Here is a 23,942-nt window from a genome sequence, read left to right as displayed (position 1 = left end):
TTATGCTATTTCTGCATCCCAGTAAATCAGATTTAACTAAGAGAAGAAACACTGTGGTACATTGCCCTGTTTCTTACTAAGCTCTTTTGGTGTCCTAACCTCTAATGTTAAAATCAATTTTTTCTATTTATTGCCCTACACTTGCCATATTCTATTACTAGTTATGAGAAACATAAGAAGGGCTCTTTGAAAGCTCACCTTCAATAGTTTCAAGTTGCAATTAAAAATAAAATTAATGCAATATTCTACACAGAGGAAACACTTTTTTTACTGGTCAAGTAACATATATAATGTTTTTATCAGTGAAATCTACACTTAGAGAGAAAAACTAACTCTGCTAATACCATGTTTAAAACTACAGAAACAATAGCTAAAAAACAGTTCTAATGTCCATTTACACTATTTTTCTTTTGAAATAACATACCCAAATTGCACTCCCCCTAAAAGCAAAAGAAATTCAAATCACTTACAGTGCTTGCTCCAGAGATATGATAAATCAAAATAACAAGTTGCATCCAGCCCTTCCATTCATCAGTCTGTTCTCTATTTAACACTTTAGTCTAATGCAAAACAAAACAAGAGTGTTGCTATTCCAAAAAGAACAAGGAACATCTACAAAATGAGGAAAAAAAAGTTCAAACAATAAACCACTTTATGGGTAAATGGGTCTCTCTCAACTGCAAAAGTCTTGTCTAGTGGGCACAGATTTAACATGATTTAAATTCTCTTTTAGCTGAGCTCTGATCAATTTCAGTTTGAAAGAGTGAAAATGACTAAAGTGGTGACATCCATATGGCTTCAAAAAGCCTTAGCCTCTGTCTAATTCTATGCAGACATTATGGCATTTTTTGAGGTGAGTTATACTGACTTTGAAAAATTAACCTTGAATTGGCATTTTTTGCAGGTGAGTTATACTGACTTTGAAATATTGCTTGAGATGGTATTTTTTGCAGATGAGTTAACTGACTTTGAAAAATTAACCTTGAATACTTAGAAATGGATTATTTTACACACAGATTGGGAAACAACATTTTAAGCAGGATGCCAAGGTGATCATTACCTCTTTGGTATTTTCAGTATAAAATACCCCCAAAACCAAGATATAGACGATTGGTATGAAGAAAGATGAATGTGTGTAAAATTTATTTTCCTTCATGAAAAGATTTGCTCTGTCACAGAGATAAAAATAGGTCATGATTAGACCAAGTTTGCAAAAGCAGTGTAAGAGCATCTCTAAAGTAGAAACGTTAGGTGTGCTGATGGCAGGTTTCTTCTCCTCTCCACTTTCCAAATCAGTGCATGATTTGTTCTTCCGATAATTATTCCGATGAATTAAGCTGATAATTAAATATCCAAAAATGGACAAAGTAAAGAAACAGAAAGCTATCTTCTGTATCAGAGTGAGAGGAGGCTGAGGCTGGCAGCAGGAGCCATCAATGGGCTTCATTATTTTATTGCAGTAGACATTCATAAGAATCATTGCATTCTGTAAAAAAATAAGCAGTTTTGTTAATTGATTTTTAATAAGAAAGTTAACATTTTCATCAAAAGAAATTTTCTTCTGCATCATGCGCTGACATCAGACATGCAATTCTCCCTTATCATTACAAAAATAAAATCTTCCAGTCCCACCATATACCCAGTTGCATTTAACAGTCCAGTCAAAACACTTCTTCCAAACAAAAAATACTGTAACTTCTAGAGGTAAGCAAAAATGGCTAATCTTAGAACAGGAGGGTTCTCTCTATTGGATGCATTATTTCTGTAAATGATAAACAGCTCACAAACTTGTGTTCTAAAGAGGCACAGTAATGCAAGTCTCTAAAACATGAGAGTGAGACTGAAATGTGTGGTAAGATGACATTTAGCTCATCCAGTACTTTAAAGCAACTTAAACCTGCAAAGAAATGAACCAAAAGTGACATAATGGGAGAGCTCCTTCACAAAAAGGGGAGGCTGAAAAGCTCAGAGGGGCTCATTGCATGCATATACATACTGATTAGTAAAAGAGAAGAAATAAAGTCAGAGGCACTTCATGCAACCAGAGAGATCTACACTGTGTGTTTGTTAGCTTCTTCATGCTCCTTACCAAACCAAATCTTCTGGACACGTAGGGGGAAATTTAAGACTTACTTCTTAGCACTGCTTTACAAGTCATTACCACCTTAACTCATTCATACACATGAAAGCATGAAGTTTGCACTCATGATCTTAAAGATCTAGTGGATTAACAGCTATTTTAAAATAGTTATGTACTAATGTTTTTGCTATTATGTTTTTTAAAATGCCTATAAAACCAACTGCACTCCCACCCACTGGAATTTTGTGAACAAAATTCCCTGACGAACGCAGTCCTCATTACATCCATACTGTTTGCGTTTTCAGAACATTCACTTCATATCTTGTTTTACTATTAATACTTTCAATGTTGACCAGTGATAAAAACACTTACTGTATCTCTGCTTGATTCAGGGAGATGCAGGCCATCTGCAGACTTCATGATAGTTTCTTGTGCTATCAATTTTGATACACTGAACACTTTCACTTTAGCTTTGGAATTTCGGGAGCTGCTGTTCAGAATACGAACAGCTGCTTCATTATAAGCATCTATTTTCTCATTAGTGATCATTTTCCGACTTTCACTCAGCATATCTTCGTAAACAGGATCTGAATTTCAAAGGACAAAGAATGAACACATTAATCTTTGACTTATCAACGAGTTTCCTTAGCTCAAGTTGCACAGGCTGCTTTCATTTAAGAGGTCACAATTGTTTAATTGTACAGAAAAAATGTACAGCAAGGAATAAATGACTGCTACAGTTACCAGAGCTGTTTATCACTGAATGTTCTTATCACCATTCCCTATTAATGCATATGTAGTGGTAGGTTAGAAAGCTCTGGCCAGACATGAATGCTTGTTTAATTTCTCTGAATCCAGGAAAAGCAGATAATGCTAAAGTGCAGAGCTGCTTATGCTTTCTCTCAGCAATGGAATCACCCAAGAAAAGACTCCAAAAGGAAAAAGGGCAGAAGACAGGCAGCGGAACAGACTTATGAAAAAAAATAAACCAAACCTTCTCAAACCCTCTTTTCTTCTGTGGAAAAAACCCCAGCTCCTCACTTCTCATAAGTCATAAACATATTCCACTTGCTCCTCTTGATTCCAGTTTAACTTACGGCAGAATCTCAGTTTTACAGAGAAAAAGGTTGACTTAATTGCCTACAGGCTTCAGAAATTATGTAAAGCTTAAAAGAAAGTGATATGGGGTTCTAGATCAAAAGGTCAGCCAGAGGTCTTTAAGCTCCTGTGAAGTTCCTGCTGTGACACACTCTGTGAGATGCAGATTGATTTACTTTAGGTACCTCGTGCCTGTATTTGGATAACCAATGTCTTGACAATTCTGTACAGATTGCTTCTCCTCCCACTTGGGCTACTAAAGAGCTCAGAGATTATGTAAATGGACAAGGTCCTTAGCAGTACCATGGTGGGACAAGTCTGACAGCTAACTGCTTCTGGTATAAATAACCATGGCTTTGAAAGGAATGGGAGACTGATTTGTTGATTCAGATTTACCTCTAGAACCATCTTTGATAGGAACTTGGATGTGACTGTAAGGGTACAGCTGGGTATACTGCTAACAGGGCTCAAAATCTGCCTGTGTTTGTAACTAAGGTGATGACAATCTAAAATGGTGTGTCCTGTGGCAGAGAAACCAGGAGAACATTCTACCTATGAGCTCATTGCTGACTTTCAGGGAAATACTTTAGTTTTATTGAAGAAAAGCAAAACAATGTAAGCTTGGTGTCATAATAAAAATCTCACTAACTTATTGTGAGCCATGACTTCTCATCCCATTGTAGAGAAACAAATTTCATTCTAGGGACTTAAATTCTCTATATTCTCAAGAGTGTGTCTAGTCATTCTAGACACACACAGAGGATGCACTTGTTAAACTTCTTCTGTTATTAATATAACCTGAAAATTCAATTGAACAAAAACCACAGGAATACTGCTGTTGCATGCACCTGTACTCTTGACTCCCAGCAGGTATGTATGGAGCACAGCACAGGGAGAACAGACCTGGTATGTTGAGTCTGAGAGTAAGCTAACAAATAATTAAGAGTTGATAAGGCAAAAGCTTTTCCTGCTAGAGCTTTGAAATCTCTATCAGTAGTAGTAGCTATTTAGGTATCAGCTTAGTTATGATTGCAAGAAAGGAGAGACTGAAGCTCAACTAACACCCTTTTCAATCTGCAAGTAAGCAGTATGGATTAAGTTTTCCATAGCCTACAACATAATAATTCAACAGACAGTGAAGTTAAAAATTGTTAGCTACTGTTCATTACTTTACCTTGTAAGACCCAGTAAACATCACTACTTATTGCTAATTTTTCCAAAAGAGGTGCAATTGAAGTGATATTGATTTTATATTGTGCAAGAGCTTCGTTGCTGCCATTGTGAATCTTGATAGACCACTGGAGAAAAAAAGAAAGAAATTCAGAACATGCATGTCTGATGACCCCTAATTAATTGATTCCCTTGCTCCATTTGTAGCTATTTTTCATTATTTCAATACAGCTAGATTTCTTCAGTTTTCTATTCAAAAGTGCTAAAAAAATTCTTTTAGACCAAGCAGGTATCCAGACAGATAATTACATTCAATCACATAATCCAAATACGGAGTATTTAACATTCAACTTATGTGTATATTTGACTTTTCATACATTTAATTTTAATTCAAAGTCTCCTGGCTTTATCCAACAATGAAGTAGCAAAGCCACTCTTGTTGAAAAATCTTGGCCAGTTCAATCAATTCCCCTCTAGACTGACTACAGCAAGAGATGCATGCAAGCAAAACTTGATGGTGTTATCAAGTTCCAGTATTTCCATCTGTTTTGCAGATATCCACAAAGGGGAAAAAAACCTCAAAAACCAAACAAGAGCCATTTTAATTTCTGGTTTAATCTTCTCTAGGAAATCCCTGGGAGAATGCTATACCCACCCATGAATTCCTCCTAACTTTTGAAAATTATTTCCCACACTGTATGAAAAATGGAGGCAGCTTTTTCTTTAAAGTGTTACTGTATCTCTACTGACCAAGTAAAAACTAAAAAAAGCAAAACCATAACAATTAGCCTAAATGTAGCAAACCCTATTTATCTCTAAATAGCCACATAAAAATTTCATCAGAAGACAAGTACACTGATTAATGCACTTCCTGAAAATATTATTCAATATAAATTAATACTTTGTGAAGCCAAATAACATACAGCTGCTCTGAGAACTCCCACTGGAAAAAAAGAAGCAAGTTTCTCCCAGCAGCTAAATACTTAATTTCAAACACCAACAGTATTTAACAGACAGTTAAAGCAGCATGTTCCATGCAACAGGAAGTGAGGAATTAAGAAGCAGAGCATGGTAATGACATTCTCAGAGAAGCTCCTTTTCCCAAAATAAGAAGGCAACTGACTTTTGCATGAGCTGGAGCTCCTCCAGCTTATGGGACTTCTATTTATAAACTGTTATGCGGTTGCCATCTTAAGACAGACATGTCCAGGCTGAAGTAGCATGACCAACCCAAGAACTAAGTTAAAGATATAGGTAAATTTCAAAATGCAACAAAGTCCAAGAGCACACACCAATTTAATCTAGTGGCAGGTTACCACACCACTCTCAGCTATGGTGAGGTTGCTGATATGTCTGATTTTTTAAGCTTTTATTTTTTTGGAAGCCCCTTAAAATAGAGGATGTTTATTTTTGTTCAACTCTAGATATCATATTAAATGTTTTGTATAAATATAGTAGTGTTAAAAAGAGCAGAGCCTCCCCTGCATATTGTTAGTTTCTATCTCCTGCTGTCCACAAAAGGCAACAAGCTAGGGCTAATATATACATACAAGTAAAGGGAATTATTTAGCTAAGTGTCCTGCAGCTTTGCAACCTGACCTTCTCCATGCCATTATCCATATATAATGGCATTTTCTATATGGAATACAATGACTCATCCTAGTAATAAATGCTACAGTCTCAGACTGAGAAATTATATTCTAGGCTTACTACAATTCCTAAAGCTCAAATATTTATGTAGATCCGACAGAGGAAGGGAACTTAGGAGTTCACCTAAAGGAAAAGGAGAATTTTTGATGCGTCAGGAAGTGTGTGGAGGGCTACATACACACATGACCTCCTCTTAAAAGTGAGGGAGTTCGTCCTTAGATGGGCATGCCCACAAGTTTCCAGATTGGTAGAGTGCCTCAATTGTCTCTAAAGCAAACTGCTTTTGAAGGATTTTGTTCTAAATGCAACACATTTCCCCCCCTTTACATTTCACCTCCTATGAAAATAAATTAGCTAATTCTTTCCAAATTCCAATTCCCAAATATTTGGAAGCAAGGGACATTAAATGTGGAAATAATGGGATGAGTGTTTGTTTGATTTGACTTTGTTACTAGAACAGACTAATTAAGGGGGCCTGCTGAATTCCATCTCTGGAAGTTTTAAAGAACTGGTGGACTCTTGCCAAGTGCAACATAGGTAGAAATATCCTGCCTGGTGGCAAACTGATGGGTCAGGACACCTCTTCTGGTACTTGTCAGCCCTGTTTCCTGTAATGCTGCAATGCATATCAGTGGTGGAATCTTCCAGTGCAACAAGATTCCAGAACTCCAACCCCAGATTGGGCCATACTCAAAAGTAGAATTTTGTGACTGAAAAAGGTGTATTAAAAATACACTTCAGTTAGTATGCAAATACTTTAACTTTTAAAATTAATAATCTGCTTTTAACTAAATCCACTTTATTAGCTAGGTTAAAGCAAATTAATGCTTATTAACCAGTATTGCTGACAAAAACCAAGTATTGTACATCACACAGGTATAATAAAGCATACCTGGTATTTTAAAACTACTTTTAGTAACAACAAATTCACTGAGAATAGATATTTTACTCCAAACTGTGTTTAACAACTTGCTCATGTAACCAACTTGAGAACATTAAAAGTTATCCTACAAGAACTTCCTTCTTCACTAAAATCCCCTATATATGTATAACTTACCGTGGCAGCTCCTACTACAATTATATGGGGTTTTGCCACAGAACCCTAAGAAACAAACAAAAAAGGAATTAGTTTTAAAATATTCTTAAATTATTTTAAGACTCATATCTACATTAACTATGACTTACTTGCCCATCAGCTAATGGCTACAAAAGAGTAGATTGCAGATATATTGCAGAAAACATACACCTGATATTTGCAAGATACGTAATAGAATTCACATAATAAAATCTACAAAAGCATGAAGTATCAATAAGCACCTATAATCCTGATCAATTGAGCAGCATAAGCTCTCTTTAAAACATCTTCTCCTAAGGTCAAGTAAATTGTAGATCACACTGCTGAACTTTTTATCTCAGTCTCAGCATTGTCAAACATCTGTTAGAGCTGCTGCATTGACCATTGTCACCCCAGAGGCATGTGACAGTTGTGTGTAAGACAAGGACAAGGGCCAGTGTACTCAAACAAAAGAGCACAAGGAAACAAACAGTCCTAACCACCTCAGAAGCAGTTTTATCCCAGCACCACAATGAAAACCAGCAGCTCTCAGTTTTTGTAGAAACACAGAAAAAGAAAACCAAATGATAACTTCAGCTATCCTGATGGAAAGTGTCGTGCAAAAACGATCAACAGGATAGCAAAATAATCACTGTGAGCTACTACTAAATAACTCCAGGCCATTGAAAGGTCAACAAAGGAAGAAACAAGAAAAAATTAGCTGCCAATCTGTAAATGTATTACTTGTCATCAGAGTTACATACAGAATAACATGACAGCCTGCATCATAACTGAAACACATAAAATAATTAGCATGCTAATTGAGGGAGATACTGAAAACAAATGAAATCAAAGAATTCTTGACTTTGCAAATTCCCTTTGCCCTTCACTCTGAAATGTTCAAATTAACATATATACAAAATCATAGAATCATAGAATATCTCAAGTTGAAATGGACTCATAAGGCTCAAAATATTTGGTCACATTAAATTGGAGTCATTGCCGCCACAGAGGAAGTAAAATGCCAAACCAGACTGAAATTCTTTTAGCTCTTAAAAGGATTAATTAACCTGCTCCTATGAACCTGTTCCTAGGGTTTTTCTAGTTTGCTTAGGGGTTTTTAAGGTCCAAGCAATACCATCCTTGGAAAACCAGGAGATACCCCGAAACATATACACCAGTAAACATCCACCTTTCACCACTCTGAAGTCAAATTATAGATCTCTTAAAACAAACCTCAGCCCAAGATTTGATACGTTGCCTCATAGAGCCATTAACTTCTGGATACCACAGAAAATCCTGTAAAAAAAAGGCAGTTACTCTGCAGGCTTAAAAGACAATCAGTAGACTAAAACCAAAAAATGCAAAAAACCAAACTAATTGCCATCAGTTCAATTCTAAAGGAAAAACATTTGTCTCAGAGTGTGATTTCCTAATAATTAGCATGAAAATCCCAGTATCTTACTTCAGCATGGAAAACATAAAGAAAAGAATAAAAAAAGAGAAGAAGCCAACAAATCCACAAAACTTTTCTGTCATAAAAAACAAATTTTTATTTGTAGTTCAGGAGTCAGAATTCACCAAGAAGGTTTATTTTTTATGTCTGCCAAATGAGATGTTCTTGGGTTTCTACTGCAATCAGGGACCACAAAAGGTCACATCTATAATTTATTAGAACTTGCTTTTTGCTCAGTTTTCCACATCTTTACCAGCAGATTTTCTTTGTTTCAAAGCTTAAAATAATTGATAGCATGAAATCCTGATTTTCAAACAAAATCAAAACCTAACAATTCTTTTAGATGCCAGGAGCAGTGCTCAGCTTTCACCTAGAAGGACAGTGTAGACTAGTGCTTTTATGTCTCCCAGGGAAAGCCATGACTTCTAGCATTTAGTTACTCCTCAGGACAGCACTACTGAATAGTCTAAAAATACACATTGAAGGGAAATAGCAGGGACAACACATGCAGAAACTATTGTGAGGAAACTTTGTCATAGAATGCTGAAACACTATCAGCAAAGAGGAAAGCTCTATCATCCACTCCTCTGGATTGTTACATATTGGTAGTTCACTTGAGTACTGTCAATTCATTATTTGGCTGTGGAACCTGTGAACAATCATGCAGTCCTCTACAGTGGCTGAAGGACAGAAGAGTTACTGAGATGACTAGAAAGGGCAAAATTAAACTCTCCTCTTGTTCCCAGCAATTTTCTCTTTTGATGGTCAAGTATTTTCCACATTTGGGTCACAGCCAGTCTGAATATGGAAATTCAGCTACCATGCCAATAATGTCGAAGGGCAACACTGCATCAAAACAAGGGAGCAGCAGACTGGGAATATATTAACTATGAGACATCTCCCAAAAGCCCAGACCTGCCATCTCAAATCTTTGTGGTTAAGGAGTTTTGAAGATGAGACCCTGTCAGGCTAGCCCAATGTAAATCATGCTGCACCAGCCTCTTCCTCTTGCCTTGTGCTCTGTCCCATCTTTTCCAGCATTCAGAAAACCACATGATGAACCACATCAGACCTGACTGAAAAGGAATCCTACAAAGTAACTTTTTGGCTGAATTGACTCCTGAAACAACCCACTCCACAGCTTACCAGTGCTAGCTACAGCACAAACACAGGAACATACTGTGAAGGCCAACAGAGAAGGTCAGCACATGCTTAAATTGCCATGGGCTTACTACCCTAAAATGTTATTCTGTACCCTAAATCTTAACCATGTACACAAACAAGTACTGAAAACCCATATTCAGAGACCTCAGCAAACACACTGCTTCTTTGGTTTTGGTGAATAGAGAATGAGCTTTCTTCAGGGCATAAATAAATACATGACTAGCACAATGCCAGCACTGCTGACAGCTGTCATGGGAAGCAAAGAAAGCTATTGACGACAGCATCTCCAGTGCCAGGGCAGAGGAGAACAGAGCCCTTCAGAAAAACTAGCCTCAAGTACTTTGTTTACTTTTTTAAAATATCCACATGGTAATCAACATTGTGCTTATTTCTCCATGTAAAAACAGTGGAAGGAATACTTGTTGGGATAGCATAGAAAACTCAGTGGCAATTACAATTACCAGTCCAGGGAAACTCAGATATATATTTTTACAGCATGAAAAGAGTAAACTTCCTGGCAACAGGTATGCTTGGAAAGGCCAAACTGTAAGATCTGACAAAAATTACACACAGTCCCAGAGCTTATGCCCAAAACTAAGCCACAATGCAAGCACTCCATGCCAAATTCTCTTAAAACATACTATGTTAAGATGCACTGTGAGACATCTGTGAAATATTTATAAAGAATGTTGATGGTCTTAACCTTCTTTTAACTTTACAGCTCTAATGGCATTTTCAATTATATTGTATGAAATAATAACATGATTATGGTTTGCAATTTAACACTAGATAAAAACTTACCACTTTAATTGAAGCAGATTTATCTTCAAATGGGATATTTCCATGCTGTCAAAAAACCCCAAAACAATAAAAACAAAGTAAGAGAAACTTTCAGAATGAAAACAAAATATTTACATACCTATGTTAACTTACTCTCACCCAGTATTTATCTTCAGTGGAGAGGATTTTTCTTGTATAAACTTGTCAGTGTATTCACACAAAATATTTATGTTGCTTTCTTGATAAAACAAGCTACTAAAATAAACAGTTATTTTTCCTGGAAGCAAACTAGCCAACAAAATCTGAAATGCTTCCTGCTCACTCTGTTACAAAGGTATCAAATGTTTTCTTAAATTTAGCCTCCCAACATAAGAAAAACTTATGACTTTTCCTCTTTTTTTTTCTTACACTGCCTTTTTCCAGCCTTCTTTTTCATCTGACCATCTCCTTTACACAAAACAACCAACACAGTTTTAATTAAAGAATAAAAGAAAATAGTCTGAGGCAGAAATAAAATCTATAATGCATTATTAAATTTTCAGAGTGAAAACTATAAATCAGAAAGGAAGGAGTCAGATATGCATTCACAATAGTCCTTTAAAAATATAAAGTACTCCTTTAAATTATAAAAATATGTATAAAATATAAATTAATTTTGGTACTGATCCATAAGAACAAGTGCATTTCTCTTCTTCAAACTGAGATCTTGATTTCAGTAACACTTGACAAAAAATCCTCTCAACTCAAGATCCATTACAGCACTCTATCATCTCACCATTACTTTTGGGCAGCATGAGCATCCTAACCAATTGACTAGGAAAACCAGAGTTCTTGGATCAATCAAACATCTTGTTTTGACAGGTGGAAGTGATTGAATGCTGCATGCTGGACAAGCTGCCACCTTGCACTTCTAAATGACAGAATTACTAAATAATTGACAAATCTGATGTACTGTTGAAAGGTGTCTTTTCCATCATCTATGTACATACATCTATGAAGACATGTGCCCAAAAAGTATCACAGAGCAAAAGAAATCAGCTTTTTGTTCAACAAATGATACACCTAAATCCTTTCTTCCTCCTTCCACCTGGCTGCAGTTTACATACTTAATGTTATAAAATTCAGACAGCTCTTCATCAATGATCAAAAAGAAGGTAAGACCTGAAGATATTTTTAGTTTCAGCTTCAAGTTAGACCTGGAAATCTGTCATTGCCCCAAGGATCTTTATGAACAGATTAGATCAGCAATTTAACTGACATTTTAAATGACAAATTAGAAGGCATGAATTACTACTATTTAAACACACACAAAGGAGCAATCATTTTCTCATCAAGAAACCAAATATGAAGCATAAATTGCTATGGGACAAGTCAGCTTCATTAATTTATTCCCAGGCTGCTGCAAGCTTTCTCTTGAGCTTCCAGTTCTCTTCTCAGATTTGCAATTATCTCATGTGTACCTAACAGTTATTTTGGTCTAATCTTGTTCTTCTTCAAAAGACCTTTCTGTGCTTCTCCTTTCATATGGCAAGGCCAGCAAACAGTATCATTTGATTTTTTGAAGTTCAGACAAGTGTTATGAGGTAAATTGGGAAGAAAGAAACAAAAAAAATCAATCACCAAAACAAACTATCTCACCTTAATTCCCTCTTCTTTGACTTGAGGATTTATCAGTTTTATGAATGAATAGAACAGTTGTCGAATTCTAGAATCTCCTATAAATACAACATGTTTGTCTATGAGGCAATTTTTTGCTTCACTGTAAAACAAAACAGCAACATTACAACATACTTAGAAAGAAGTATTCTCAAAATCTACAGAGCTATATAGATAATTCTAAACATTATATCCAGTGCTAAGGCATGATAAATTTTTTTAACATGCTGAATTAATAAACAATTTATTGCAATTTGCATTGAATTGAAAATGAACTCTCCTGCTAATGTGATTAGGCAAAAAACCAAGCAGATTTTCCTATTATGTGTGCTACAAATACAGCTGTTTCAAAATGGTAATATACAGCATAACTCTAAAAAAAAAAAAAAAAGCTCTCTTACAAGGAAGTGAAAAAAGTGAAAAAAGTCACAGGTGATTTTATTTGGGATATTTATTTTTACTTGCAATTTGAAACGTAAGGTCAGCAATCTGAGAGTGACATATGCAGCCTCATGTGGCTCTCCATGATTTGTGCCAGTACCTCCATCACCAACATTTATCTGTATTTTTATACAGAAATACAACTATGGTAAAAACTGTAGACATAGATAAAGTACTTGGAAAAGACTTCTTTCTCATAAATGTACATTTTTGAAAGCCTAGAGAATCAGATATAAAGTGAACAATAGATTACACTATTGCTACAATTACAGCAATTACTATAGCTGCAATCAAACAACAATGATGCTTATTTACAGATGAACAGAAGACATGAGTTTCCTTACCTATTTTTATACTTATGCATCATACAACTGTGAGGTTGCCATACTTTTTCTCCAAGAAATCTCCCACTGGACAGAAGATACTCACATGTATCACCACCTTTGAAATGTTATATTAAGATTAGAATTCAGACACATTAAATATAAAACACAGCCCTGTTACCATTATAAAAAATAATTTGGCAACATCTGAAAACAGAAATTGACATAATCAACAGCAGTAAACAAATTTAATTTATTGTAAATACATCCTGCACAAGCTTCTGCAAGTTGCCTTCTCACTCATCATGCAATATTTGTTCTGTAAATCCCACCCCTAGCCACAACATGTTAGTGATCCCACTTCTGCTGTCAGAAAGATGTTGTGACTTAGAATGGCATTTCCTTTAAGAGACACCAATCCCCTTTGCTATCTACTATCCCAAATACACTAATATGAAATTAAAGAATACAACTGTTGAATAAAGTAACCTTCTACACAGAATCATCATGCACAGCATCTTGTATAGAACATAAAACTCATTACAAGGTTTGCAAGACATATGGTCATGTGGTCATCTTTTAAGAGGTGATATGGGTTAATACACAAAAAAACCCCAAAACATTTACACATCAATTTGCTGATGATTCTGAACTGCACTTACCTCTTCCAGTCAATAAACTTTATGCTAATTAAGATTAATCATTTTACAGGCGCTGATGTTTTAGGTCATGTTAAATTTCAAATATCTCAGTTATGAAATCAGTGACTGTTATCTTCCCAGCTCCATGTCAGATTCTGCTGCTTTATAAACACAACTGAACCCATTCACTGCAAGAGAAGTTGCTCTCCAACATTTTTGTCATAGTTGGCATTTCCAAGCACTGACAAACAGGGAAATGGTTGTGAATGAAGTGGTAGGGACTTGTTCTAGCTTGGGCAAGAACAATCCACCACTGCCCATACCTAACACTTTCTCTGAAACCTTCACTTCATTAAGCTCAACTCATACTTTGGTTTTCAAGCAACACAATTTCCCTAATTCTCAAACTTGAAAACTATAATTTCAAGTAAGTTGCATAAAAAATGAAACCGTCAGGAATAATAAAAAAACTATCTAATCAAAAGGAACATGAGTTTGATAATGAGGTGGTTTACAGCTATTACTGATAGGAAGCCCTCCACTTTGCAGATGATGACAGCTAGGATATGTATCAAAGTGATGTAAGAGTGAACGTTGTAAAAGAATATCTACCACTAATCAGACTCACTCTGACATCCATTAACTTGCTGAGAAAGATATGTAAGAAAATCAGGACAGTTATTCATGGTCAGACCAGTGGTCAGTCTAGCCTAGTGTTCCATCTTCAACAGGGGCAAAAAGCTCAGAGATGAGTAAGAAGAGGGCAAATAAACAATACATTCTTGCCTAATATTCTCCCAGCTATGTTCATTCCAAGGATTTAGTGAAATGGATATGCAGTCTTCAAGTTCTTAGCACCCACAGAATCATCTGCCTTTATCTGAAATATGGTTTTTACTATATTTCCTTGGGGCACTCCCTGGTTGTTCAATGGGACAAGGCAGTCTGGATGCCATGATTTGTAGACCACTGTCACTTCTTTCTCAATCAAGTTTTCAAGACTATAAGATGTCCCTACATAGAGGTCATGACCCAAGCTCAGTACCTCTGTCCTCCATGGCACTTCCACCACAATAATTGCCCAACAGAGATCAATCCTTCATCCTACAGTACATTCACTGAAGTAACATTCCAAACACTGTATATATTTCAAACATAGAGACAATATTGCATGTCAAGGGGTTATGCCTTCTTTCCCAACTCCAGGTACTGATTATCTTACTATTGCCCTGAGCAATATTAGAAAGCTCCTGAAACTCATTCAGGCTATTACTGAAGTTTGGTATCTTCCTTTAAACACAATTGTAGAAAATAAGGGGAGAAGATGAGGCAGAGGAATAAAACAAAACTGAAACAGCAGCTAAGAAAGTACAGAGGAGGTTACAAACCAGACAGTGCCTCCAGAAAAGCTCAACTCTGGATTTAGCAGGTGAAATAGCAGCCAAAGAACTATGCTCATTTTAATACACCACAACTTCCTCTTAACCATCAATGAGATCTTAAAAGAAAAAACCAAACAAACAACAAAAAACCCAACCAAAAAACCAACCCAAAACTCAAGAAAAAGAATTTCAAGTGCCATTGTATACACAAAACACAGACCATTCTTTTTAAACTCTTTGTGTAAATTATCCTTCCAACACATAAAGTTTTATGCTCACTTAGATACACAACATTATAGTTATATAAAGTTTATAATTTTTCTGAATTTTTTTAATGTTCATTATTTTAATTTATCATTCCTCAAAATCATGGAATTCAATTGAAATTGTGAAATCTCAAAGTCTTTATTCAGCACCAGAGCAGACTGTTTCACAAAGCTTACTCTAAAATAAATACTCTCAAAGACCTGGAAATTCAATTGTTTTCTATTATTCAAAGTAAAAAATGTAGTTTTAAACAGAGTGTACTACTGTTGATTCCAAGAATGTGAAATTTTAAATAAATTCTTATTTCCAAAACAGTTTAGGACTGTACCTTTGAAATATAACAACTGAAAACCACAAAGCATTACCTTCACTGGATAGTACGTAAACATTGAACCCACTTCACTCTCCACAAATTAAAGACAGCCTGTACCTTCTCTTTATTCATATTCTTTTGTAAAAAAATGTAGGTGACTCCTAAATACAAGAGTCTTCCTGAACATAAATCTGACCTTCCACAACCCCAGGTCAGCATTTGTCCATACAAGTAAACTTTATACAGGCAAGTTTGACTGGAAGTACACTGGGCTGCTCCTATCTATAATATGTACTTGCATGGCTGTGGTCAAAATTAGCTAAAACCTTTCCATGTAATGACAATCAGACAAAAGGGGAAGTACAAAAGCACAACAAACACAGCAATCACTTATGTGACACGGCCTGGCTTTCACAGCCTTGCTACTTTGAACCTCTCTGCAGCCCTACCTCAAACACCCTCTGGAAATCATAAATGACCCTTTTTTGGGATATTTTGATATGAAAATCTTGGTGTAAAATGTCTTATGTGTAAAAGAAAGTGCTTTCTTGCGATCATTTAAAATGTATTAGCCAATTTCATTTGTCAGTTGATACTTTGTGAGTTATGGCACAATAAAAATCAATTTACCTTCCCCCAATAATTCCTGACATTTGAGAACATTCAGAAGTTACTTGGTTTCTGCCCAAGCTACAGAATTTTAGTTTATTATTTGTCATAGAGAAGCTGTTTTATTCTTCTGACATTTATGTTGCTCTTTTGTACACACTTTCCAAGTTCTATCATACCACTACTAAGAGTGGGTGACCAACTGAGAATGAGTGAGGTGCCAGTGAGCTTTAGCTGTGCACTATCAGTGAAAGCCTCTGCTTTTTTCATTACTTGTCAAAAGTATTGTGGCATTTGCTGAATTTCAACTGTTTGATATCACTGCAGGTTTGCAGAATGATCTCTTCGATTAAAGCACCTCTGATTTTATCTATCCTAGAAATTCATCTGCTGTAATTTTTCCACCTTCCTTTTCTAAACTTCTCTTTTGAACATTTTATGTTCATAGAAGCCCAAATTGGTAAATCTGTTTTCACTATTAGGACTCCATGTCCTCCCACCTTTTAAACACTTATGGGAAAACCTTTCCCTTACCTTTAATTGCTTCAAGAAACTGAAAGCCTTAGGTGAAAAAACTTGAAAGGTTTGTAACAATTCATACTGACTATATCAATTTACATAAAGGCCAGAAAAGTATCATCATTTTGCAATCTAAGACTCACCCCCCTCGTTAACTCTCACAGAATATACTGAAATTATGCATATTTTATTATCCTTGTAACCTGCTTGATATGTCACCCTCCATTTGCTTAGTCTTGCAATCCCTTTTTAAAAATTTGCCACCCTCCTTCTGTCCAGTTTTGTGACTCTTTTGTGCTTTAAGGAACACTGCACGACAGGCAAGTTCAATCACCTCATGCTTGATCTACTCTAGAATTCAGTAAATGCTTCCAATTTAATACTAGTCAGTTTATCAGGCTTACCGACATACCAGCTAGAGGGTGAATCTAGGGAATTGTAAACACAGAGATCCCTACCCCTTTTTCCATTTCCACAATGAACTGCCTTGCTCAGCCTTGTCTCCCATGAATGCTGGCAGCCAAGTGTTAACACGACACCAGCTGTGCTACAACAAACAGAGCTGCGGTCATCTCCTTACAGATCAACTTTTTCATTTACCCACAAAAACACACCGCATTTTTCAGCGTGACACAGAAACAAGTAAATATATCCTTCAGCGGCTGCATTTGCATTTATGGATCATGCCAAGTTTCTCTGCTTCAGGGCCGAAACAACCCTAGCGAGGAGGAGCGCGCCGAGCTCCCGGCGCCCCGTACCCGAGGTGCGCGGCCGGTCACGGCCGCAGTGACACAAGCTCGCTCCGTGCCCAGGGCTTGGCCACGGCCACCGACAACACGTGAAGCCAACAGCTCTGTACTGCGCTCCATCCACCAAAGCGGCCGCTTTCGTTATGTTCGAGGCGATGGTTCAAAGAGTGAAACAATATATACCAGATCTCGTACCAATTAAGACTTTAACCACTAATTGCCAGGTAATTGGCTCTTTAATCATGCCGTACGGAAACAAGTGACAGGGAAGAAGTCACCCTCTACCCCTGCAGCTTCACCTGCCGCAGGCCGGGCCCCCGGAGCTGCGGCGAGCTCTCAGTGCAAACACCGCATAGCCACAGCCCCGCTCGCCCGCCTCACTCCGCGGGGCCTCGCCCGACCGCCGGGGCCTGCGGCGACCCCCGGGCCGGGCCCGCAGGGCCCCGCGGGCCTGGTCCCCGCTATCCCCCAGGGTCGGGTCCCTCGGCAGCCAGCGACCCGCCGCGCCACGCTGCCCGACCGCCCCGGCTGCCCCGGGCGGAGGGACCCTCCGCTCTCCCTACACGGCCGCGGTTCCCGAGCTCCGCCGGGGCTCCGCCTCCCCTGCCCGGCAGCCGCGGCCCCCCGCGGAGCGCCCGCGGCCGCCCCCTCACCTCGGTAGCGGCGGGAGGCGGCGTGGCAGGCGGTGAGGAGCAGGACGGCGCCCAGCGCCAGCGCCTTGGCGCTCCTCACGCTGAAGTAGTAGTTGATCTCCCGCTTGCCCCCGGTGTAGGCCAGCGCCGCCATCTTGGCTCCTCCATGACAACAGCGTGCGATGGGGCGGGCGGGCGCGGCGGGGCAGCACTGGGTCCCCGCCGGCGGCCAACGCGGACCCCGCCGCTGCCGCCGTCCCCGCCGCCGCGGCCGAGAACAGCCCCACGCCCCCCGGCCCACGGGGCGGAGCCGGCGCCCCTCTCGAGGCGCCGCCGCTTCCCCTCGGCCGCCAGCGGGCGGCCCCAGCGTTCGCCTCCCCGCCCCGCGGCGCCGTGAGGATGCGGTGGCTCCCGGTGGATTCCACGGGATCGCACCGCGCTCGGCCCGAGCCCCGCAGCTGAGGGGGCGGCGGCGAGGCGGAGACCCCCCTGGCGACTGTGCTCCGTGAACGAGGAGCTGGGCGAGGGTCTGTGCCCCACACGGTCCCTGGACAGTGAGGGCTTCGTTCCAAATAATGCGCTTTTTAAACACTTGTCACTCTTCTGTTGACAACGAAATGGCCATTCCAGGCTGAGAGACGCTCACTCCCTCTGAACGCGGGTAACTGTACAAGAAAGCTGACACACAGAATCCCAGAATCAGTTAAATTGGAAAAGACCTCTGGGATCATCGAGTCCAATCTGTGACCGAACACCACCTTGCCAACTGGACCATGTCACTGAGTTTAAGGAAAGACACGCAGTTTTTCCTTAAACACCTCCAGGGATGGTGACTCCACCACCTCCCGGACAGCCCATAATCACCTTTTCTCTGAAGAAATTCTTCCCAATGTTCAACCTAAATCCACTGTGGTGCATCTTAAGACTGTGTCCTCTCATCCTATGGCTATTTGCTTGGGAGAAGAGGCCGACCCCCACGCATTTACCTGGGTTTGGGGGACGCATGAAATGACTGCTAAAATCAAACCTTGTTAAGATTTACAAAAGGGAAATTCTGCTCCTCCACAGGCAGCTACCTGAGTTGGGCAGGAAATCTGGGCTCCAAATCAGTCCCCTCATCAGAGATGGAGCTGCCACCAAACCCTGCAGGCCCAGAGCAGGGCAGGCTGTCACAGGAAAGGTATTTCCACAAAATAAAGTAACCATATATAAACCATATAAACAAATTTAAAACTTAGAAAATGTGTGCAGTATGTAGTCACATGATGTTGTGTACGTACAAAATTTGAGTTCTAAGTATTATTCTGATGTATGCTGTTACTATATATGCAATATATGTCCCATTTCAATCCAACCAATGTCTTTACTATCTGCCAACATATAGTCTATACTTCTTTCCTATTCAAGTCCGTCTGTTGAGTCATTCACCTTTTCAGTACCTTTTTTAAATAATAAAAGTACTTCACTCTTTTAAATCTCTCAGGTTTATTCTTTTAGGGAAAGAGAGAGAAAAATGGTGCCAAGCATACAGATGGGTAGTTACTTGGTTATGTTTTTCCAGAAAAACCCCAACAAAACCAAACTAAAACAATGACAACAACAAAAATCCAGACAAACCAACCCCCCAGTTTTGGTTGTCATAGGGATTATTTTACTCCATAAATGAAAAAATCTCATTGATGCATTATTTTTTTCTCATACCTCATTCAAAAAGCCAGGAATTTTCAAAGCCTTCCTACTGTGAACAATCTTTATTGTTTGTTTAAATTGTTAAAATATTCCTGTTAGTGCTTCAGTTTCTTTGTCTTAATTTCATATGCATTTTACACTTTAAGAAACAACTGAAACACTTTTAAACGTATTCTCTAGCTCGAACATTTTGTAGCTTTTTGCATTGTTGCTCATTAATGATTCTTTACAGTCTTATGAAATATATCTTTCCTGCAGTCATTGAGGACTACAGATACTCTTCTTCTTCATCTGTTTATATAATGTTTGTTCACAAACAAATGAGACTTCATCCAACCAAAACATATTTACTTCAGCCTGTCTCATTCTGCAATGTAAATATGTTAAGTTTGAGGGCTATGAGACAAGTTCCATTTATGACCATGAGTGCAGCTCCTCAAAACTTACCCAAATTGCTGCTGTTACTATAAGCAGTGTAGATGCAGAAAGCATCTGGGGTTCTGCCGCAGCTCCTGGGATGTTGACTCAGCTTCTCAGTTAGAATGGGTACAATTCTTAAGCAGGGAAATTTAATTTATTATTTTATTCTCAGAAGCAAAAAATTAATTCAAGTCTCCACAACAAGGTTGTCTCTGGAGAATTTCAGGGATTTTCAACTAAATCATCTTTCTCTAAAAGAGCAGCAGGAACTAAAATGCTATCAAAACAACCATAGTTCTGTTTATATACATCTCAGAAAATTACAACCCTTAGAAATAGTAATTCTGTCCTGCAGCCTTTGGAGGGCTCTTTCAGATCTGCTGCCTGCTGCTGGGAGTCCCTGGGCATTCCTCACTTGCCATGAAGACCTAACACTGATCTTTAGCAATTCCTGAAAACTCCATGTGTGGATTTCAACTGTATTATTTTAGGACTGTACCAATACATGCTGATACTGTTGCAGGTTGAGTATCTTAATTACAATAATCCCCCTATGTATATTAAATATTTATATAGGTGTGAGCAAGACATCTGCTTTTGCTTCTTTGGAGACATTGCTTAGGAGTTTGATAATTGAGATCCCCTTCATTCATTCAGAAGCTTTTGGCTGAAGTGCTATGAGTTAGGAAGTGGTTTGCATGCATGTGGTCTCTCTTCTAACACATTCCTCCTTGTTTTTCATAAGCCAATTGAATTTGGCCTCATGACATACCTAAGTAATTCACACCAAAACCACTATATATAAAAGGCCTGATAGAAAAGGCTAATTAGGGATTGTAAAGTACCCTATATACCCAACTCCAGACATGAGCTATTATTAGTTAGAAACAGCTTTGTAAATTGTGTACCTTCTTTATTTTCCTGTCTGCTGATCAACTTAGTGTGCTGAAAGTAACCCAGAAAGCTGCTAGCCCTTCTGATCAGTCAAACCTCAGCTTTTGGTTTGCAAATGCTACAGCTTCCTATTGGCTTTCTGCTTGCTCTGCTGGAAGCATCAAGGGCCATCAGTGGGAGGGGAACACTTAGAGCAGCCACAGAGAGAGGACCCAGAGAAGAGGCAGAGGAGATATGACACTGCTGTGCACGTGGGATAATGTGTATAAATATTAAAAGTGAAATACCTCTGGAAGAATTTCAAATATGTTTTTTCTACAGGGGTAACCTTGGGTTAACTGTTTTAATTATTTCCATAAGAGGCTGTGGTGTTTCCTATGGTCAGTAATGACTGATGCTGTCATTACTGAGGTTTTTGGCTGCTCTATTTCCTCTATGAATCAATCTAATAACAGTCAGGAATGAAGGGGTTCATCCCACCTAATTCCACTCACTCACAGAGAACCAATCTATTTTAAACTAATCCCCTCCCTCTGCAGAATTGAGAGAGCAAGTAAGGTGGTAATTTACTTGTAAGTTAGAATAAGGTGAATGACTTACCATGAAGAATGGTGACTTTCTGTTCAATTTAGAAAACAAATTTAAATTGGACAGATGTAATTTACACAGATATAATTTAGATGAGGTAATTCTTCTTTTAATGCTTCCTGACCCTTCTTGGCAGGCTCAGCATAAATGGAAGGAGAACTTGTGCCATGGGTCAAACCTGGCATGCACATACATGTTTGCTGATAAACTGAGCTGGCAGGAGATGTCCTTTTTTCCTGTTTTCAGTATTACAGCCATGTGTAGCTTCTTGAGTTGCAGCTACTGTCCTCAGGCAAAGGCACAATGTAATCACAAGGACTGGGAGCCTGTAAGAAGATGAAGTGGCTACAGTAGTATAAAGTCAGATGTAACAGAGAGCTGACATTTAAGCATTCTCAGAGGAATAGTAGGCCATTCTCATGTGATATTTTTCCCTCTGAGTTTGTGTATAGGAGCATAATAATTTTTTCACAAGTCTATGTAGCAAGGAATATAAGCACCAGAGCTAGAAAAAAAATTATCACTTACCTCTAATCTTCAAGTTTCATAAGGGAAATGATCACATCTTCATATGGAACATTCTGTTTGTTATTTAATAAGTAGAATATTCCCTACATTAACTTACATGTTAAGCATTGACTAATTAATTAGTAGGATCTGCCATACCCAAAACCATATTACTTCTAAATTTAAATGGTGCAGCATTGCCAGATTGATCTGGTCAAATTGTTATTCCAGAAACAAAGCTGTGTTTCCAATGGATTCCTGGGCGGTGTAGTATTTTCAGTTATACAGCTTTTGCTAGGACAGCTTTTGGGTACCTGCCAGATTTTAATTTCTGGGTTTTCAGCCTCATAATGATAATCAATTTTTCCCTAAGAATCAAGTTTCCATGTGTCATGTGTATGCATGGTAGCCACCTATTGCAAATATTGGATTGCATGAATGAAGAGGGAGTACAAAGTGTAAGAAGTCTTTTTCTCAGTGAACTTGTTCAATCAACAAGTGTAGTCTGAGTACGGAATTTGTAGCCAAACACTGAAACAAGTGTGCCTTCAAACCTGTGGTTCCTGGAAATTCTATCAGCAATTACTGCTTTTACAGATTTCTAATCTTGTAACAGTTATAAAAATGGTTTCTCAATAGTCTGTACAAAAATCAGACTGATATTAAGTGAAGTAATTATGAAATCACATGTACAAAGGCCATATTTAGCTTTATCACTAAGTGATAAATGCATCTGCTGTTCTATAACATGAGGCTTAATAGTGTTTTCCTTTCAGGCTTCTGTGGGTCTGAAACAACGATGGATCAGATGAAGACAGGGAAGGGAAATAAGCAGAAAGCAAATATTTTAGTCATCTGTCCCCTTTAATTAAGGACAGTCAGGGGGCCACACCTTTCTGCCTCATGGGGTGTGTCATTGCTGTGCAGCTACACAGTCCTGAGAAAGGGGCTGGGACCCAGCTCAGCTCACTAATACAAATTATTTTTCTTTCAGCTGCTTGCATTTTTATCTTTAAAGCTTTGTATCCATCAAAGCAATGTGTTAAGAATGTTTGGTTTTGATGAGTTTTTTGGTATGCAGGTGTAAGTTTTTTCTATTCCTCCCCTCTCTTTTCTTGACTCCTGGTTGAGGAAAAATGGCAGTCACTGTTAGTTGCTTTCAAATTGTGTTATTCTCTTTTCATGAAGGCTTTGTTTCATATTGTTTCCTTTTTCATGGTTCTCCCTTGTGCTCCCAGTTGTGCCTTCTTAAAATTCAGAATTCTTTATAGGGCAGCCTTTGGAAGCTTACACAGGCACAGTGTAAGCTCTGCTGTGTTTGTGCAGCATTATAAGCCTTTCCTTCAGGCTGCCAGCAATACAGATGCCATGTGATGACCATGTTCTCTTTTAGCATCTCTGCACTAAATCCCCGCTACTTGAAATTAATGTTTTTAGGAACATAAATTTATTTTGGGTAGAAAAATTATTTTTTCTTATGAAGATTCAAGCACCCAGGGAGTCTCTGTGGCGCAATCGGTAAGCGCGTTCGGCTGTTAACCGAAAGGCTGGTGGTTCGAGCCCACCCAGGGACGTGTTTCTGCTTTTCTTCTGCCATGCCAGGGGGTTGGAACCAGGTGACCTCAAGGTCCCTTCCACCCCTAGCCATTCAGTGAAACTCTGGAAATTTGGAATTCTCTCTTAAGCCTCAGGTTCACTGAAACCCTTGTTTGTTGAAGTATGAAGCAATGGATTAATAGACTAAAATATTTCCATGCATCATTATTTAAAAATGAAATTGTATAGAAATAGTTTCATTTTAGTTGAACATTGCAACGTTCCCTATTCTGTCAAATTTGTTTGTCTGTATGGAGCTCTCTT

The 23,942-nt window shown here is 38.5% G+C and overlaps 1 protein-coding gene and 1 non-coding gene across 2 annotated transcripts in view; one reads left to right on the top strand and one right to left on the bottom strand.

Moving 5' to 3' along the window:
- Window positions 1-18,396, bottom strand: part of CASD1 (CAS1 domain sialic acid O acetyltransferase 1) — a 28,712-nt gene extending 10,316 nt beyond the window's left edge. Inside the window, exons 1-10 of the mRNA XM_054628084.2 lie at window positions 18,006-18,396; window positions 12,894-12,990; window positions 12,091-12,211; window positions 10,474-10,518; window positions 8,289-8,351; window positions 7,056-7,100; window positions 4,353-4,476; window positions 2,453-2,667; window positions 1,061-1,486; window positions 471-560 (exon numbers count right to left, since the gene is read on the bottom strand). Of these exons, the coding sequence (XP_054484059.1) occupies window positions 471-560; window positions 1,061-1,486; window positions 2,453-2,667; window positions 4,353-4,476; window positions 7,056-7,100; window positions 8,289-8,351; window positions 10,474-10,518; window positions 12,091-12,211; window positions 12,894-12,990; window positions 18,006-18,138 (1,359 nt within the window). The 5' untranslated portion in view covers window positions 18,139-18,396. The remainder of the gene's footprint in view (window positions 1-470; window positions 561-1,060; window positions 1,487-2,452; window positions 2,668-4,352; window positions 4,477-7,055; window positions 7,101-8,288; window positions 8,352-10,473; window positions 10,519-12,090; window positions 12,212-12,893; window positions 12,991-18,005) is intronic.
- A 5,186-nt stretch (window positions 18,397-23,582) lies between these two features.
- TRNAN-GUU (transfer RNA asparagine (anticodon GUU)) lies at window positions 23,583-23,656 on the top strand. The gene has a single exon. It is a non-coding gene; the product is annotated as a tRNA-Asn (tRNA).
- The last annotated feature ends 286 nt before the right edge of the window (window positions 23,657-23,942 follow it).

The sequence above is a fragment of the Agelaius phoeniceus genome, chromosome 1 (assembly GCF_051311805.1).
Source record: "Agelaius phoeniceus isolate bAgePho1 chromosome 1, bAgePho1.hap1, whole genome shotgun sequence".
Lineage (NCBI taxonomy): Eukaryota > Metazoa > Chordata > Aves > Passeriformes > Icteridae > Agelaius > Agelaius phoeniceus.
This window is presented reverse-complemented; position numbering and strand designations above follow the sequence as displayed.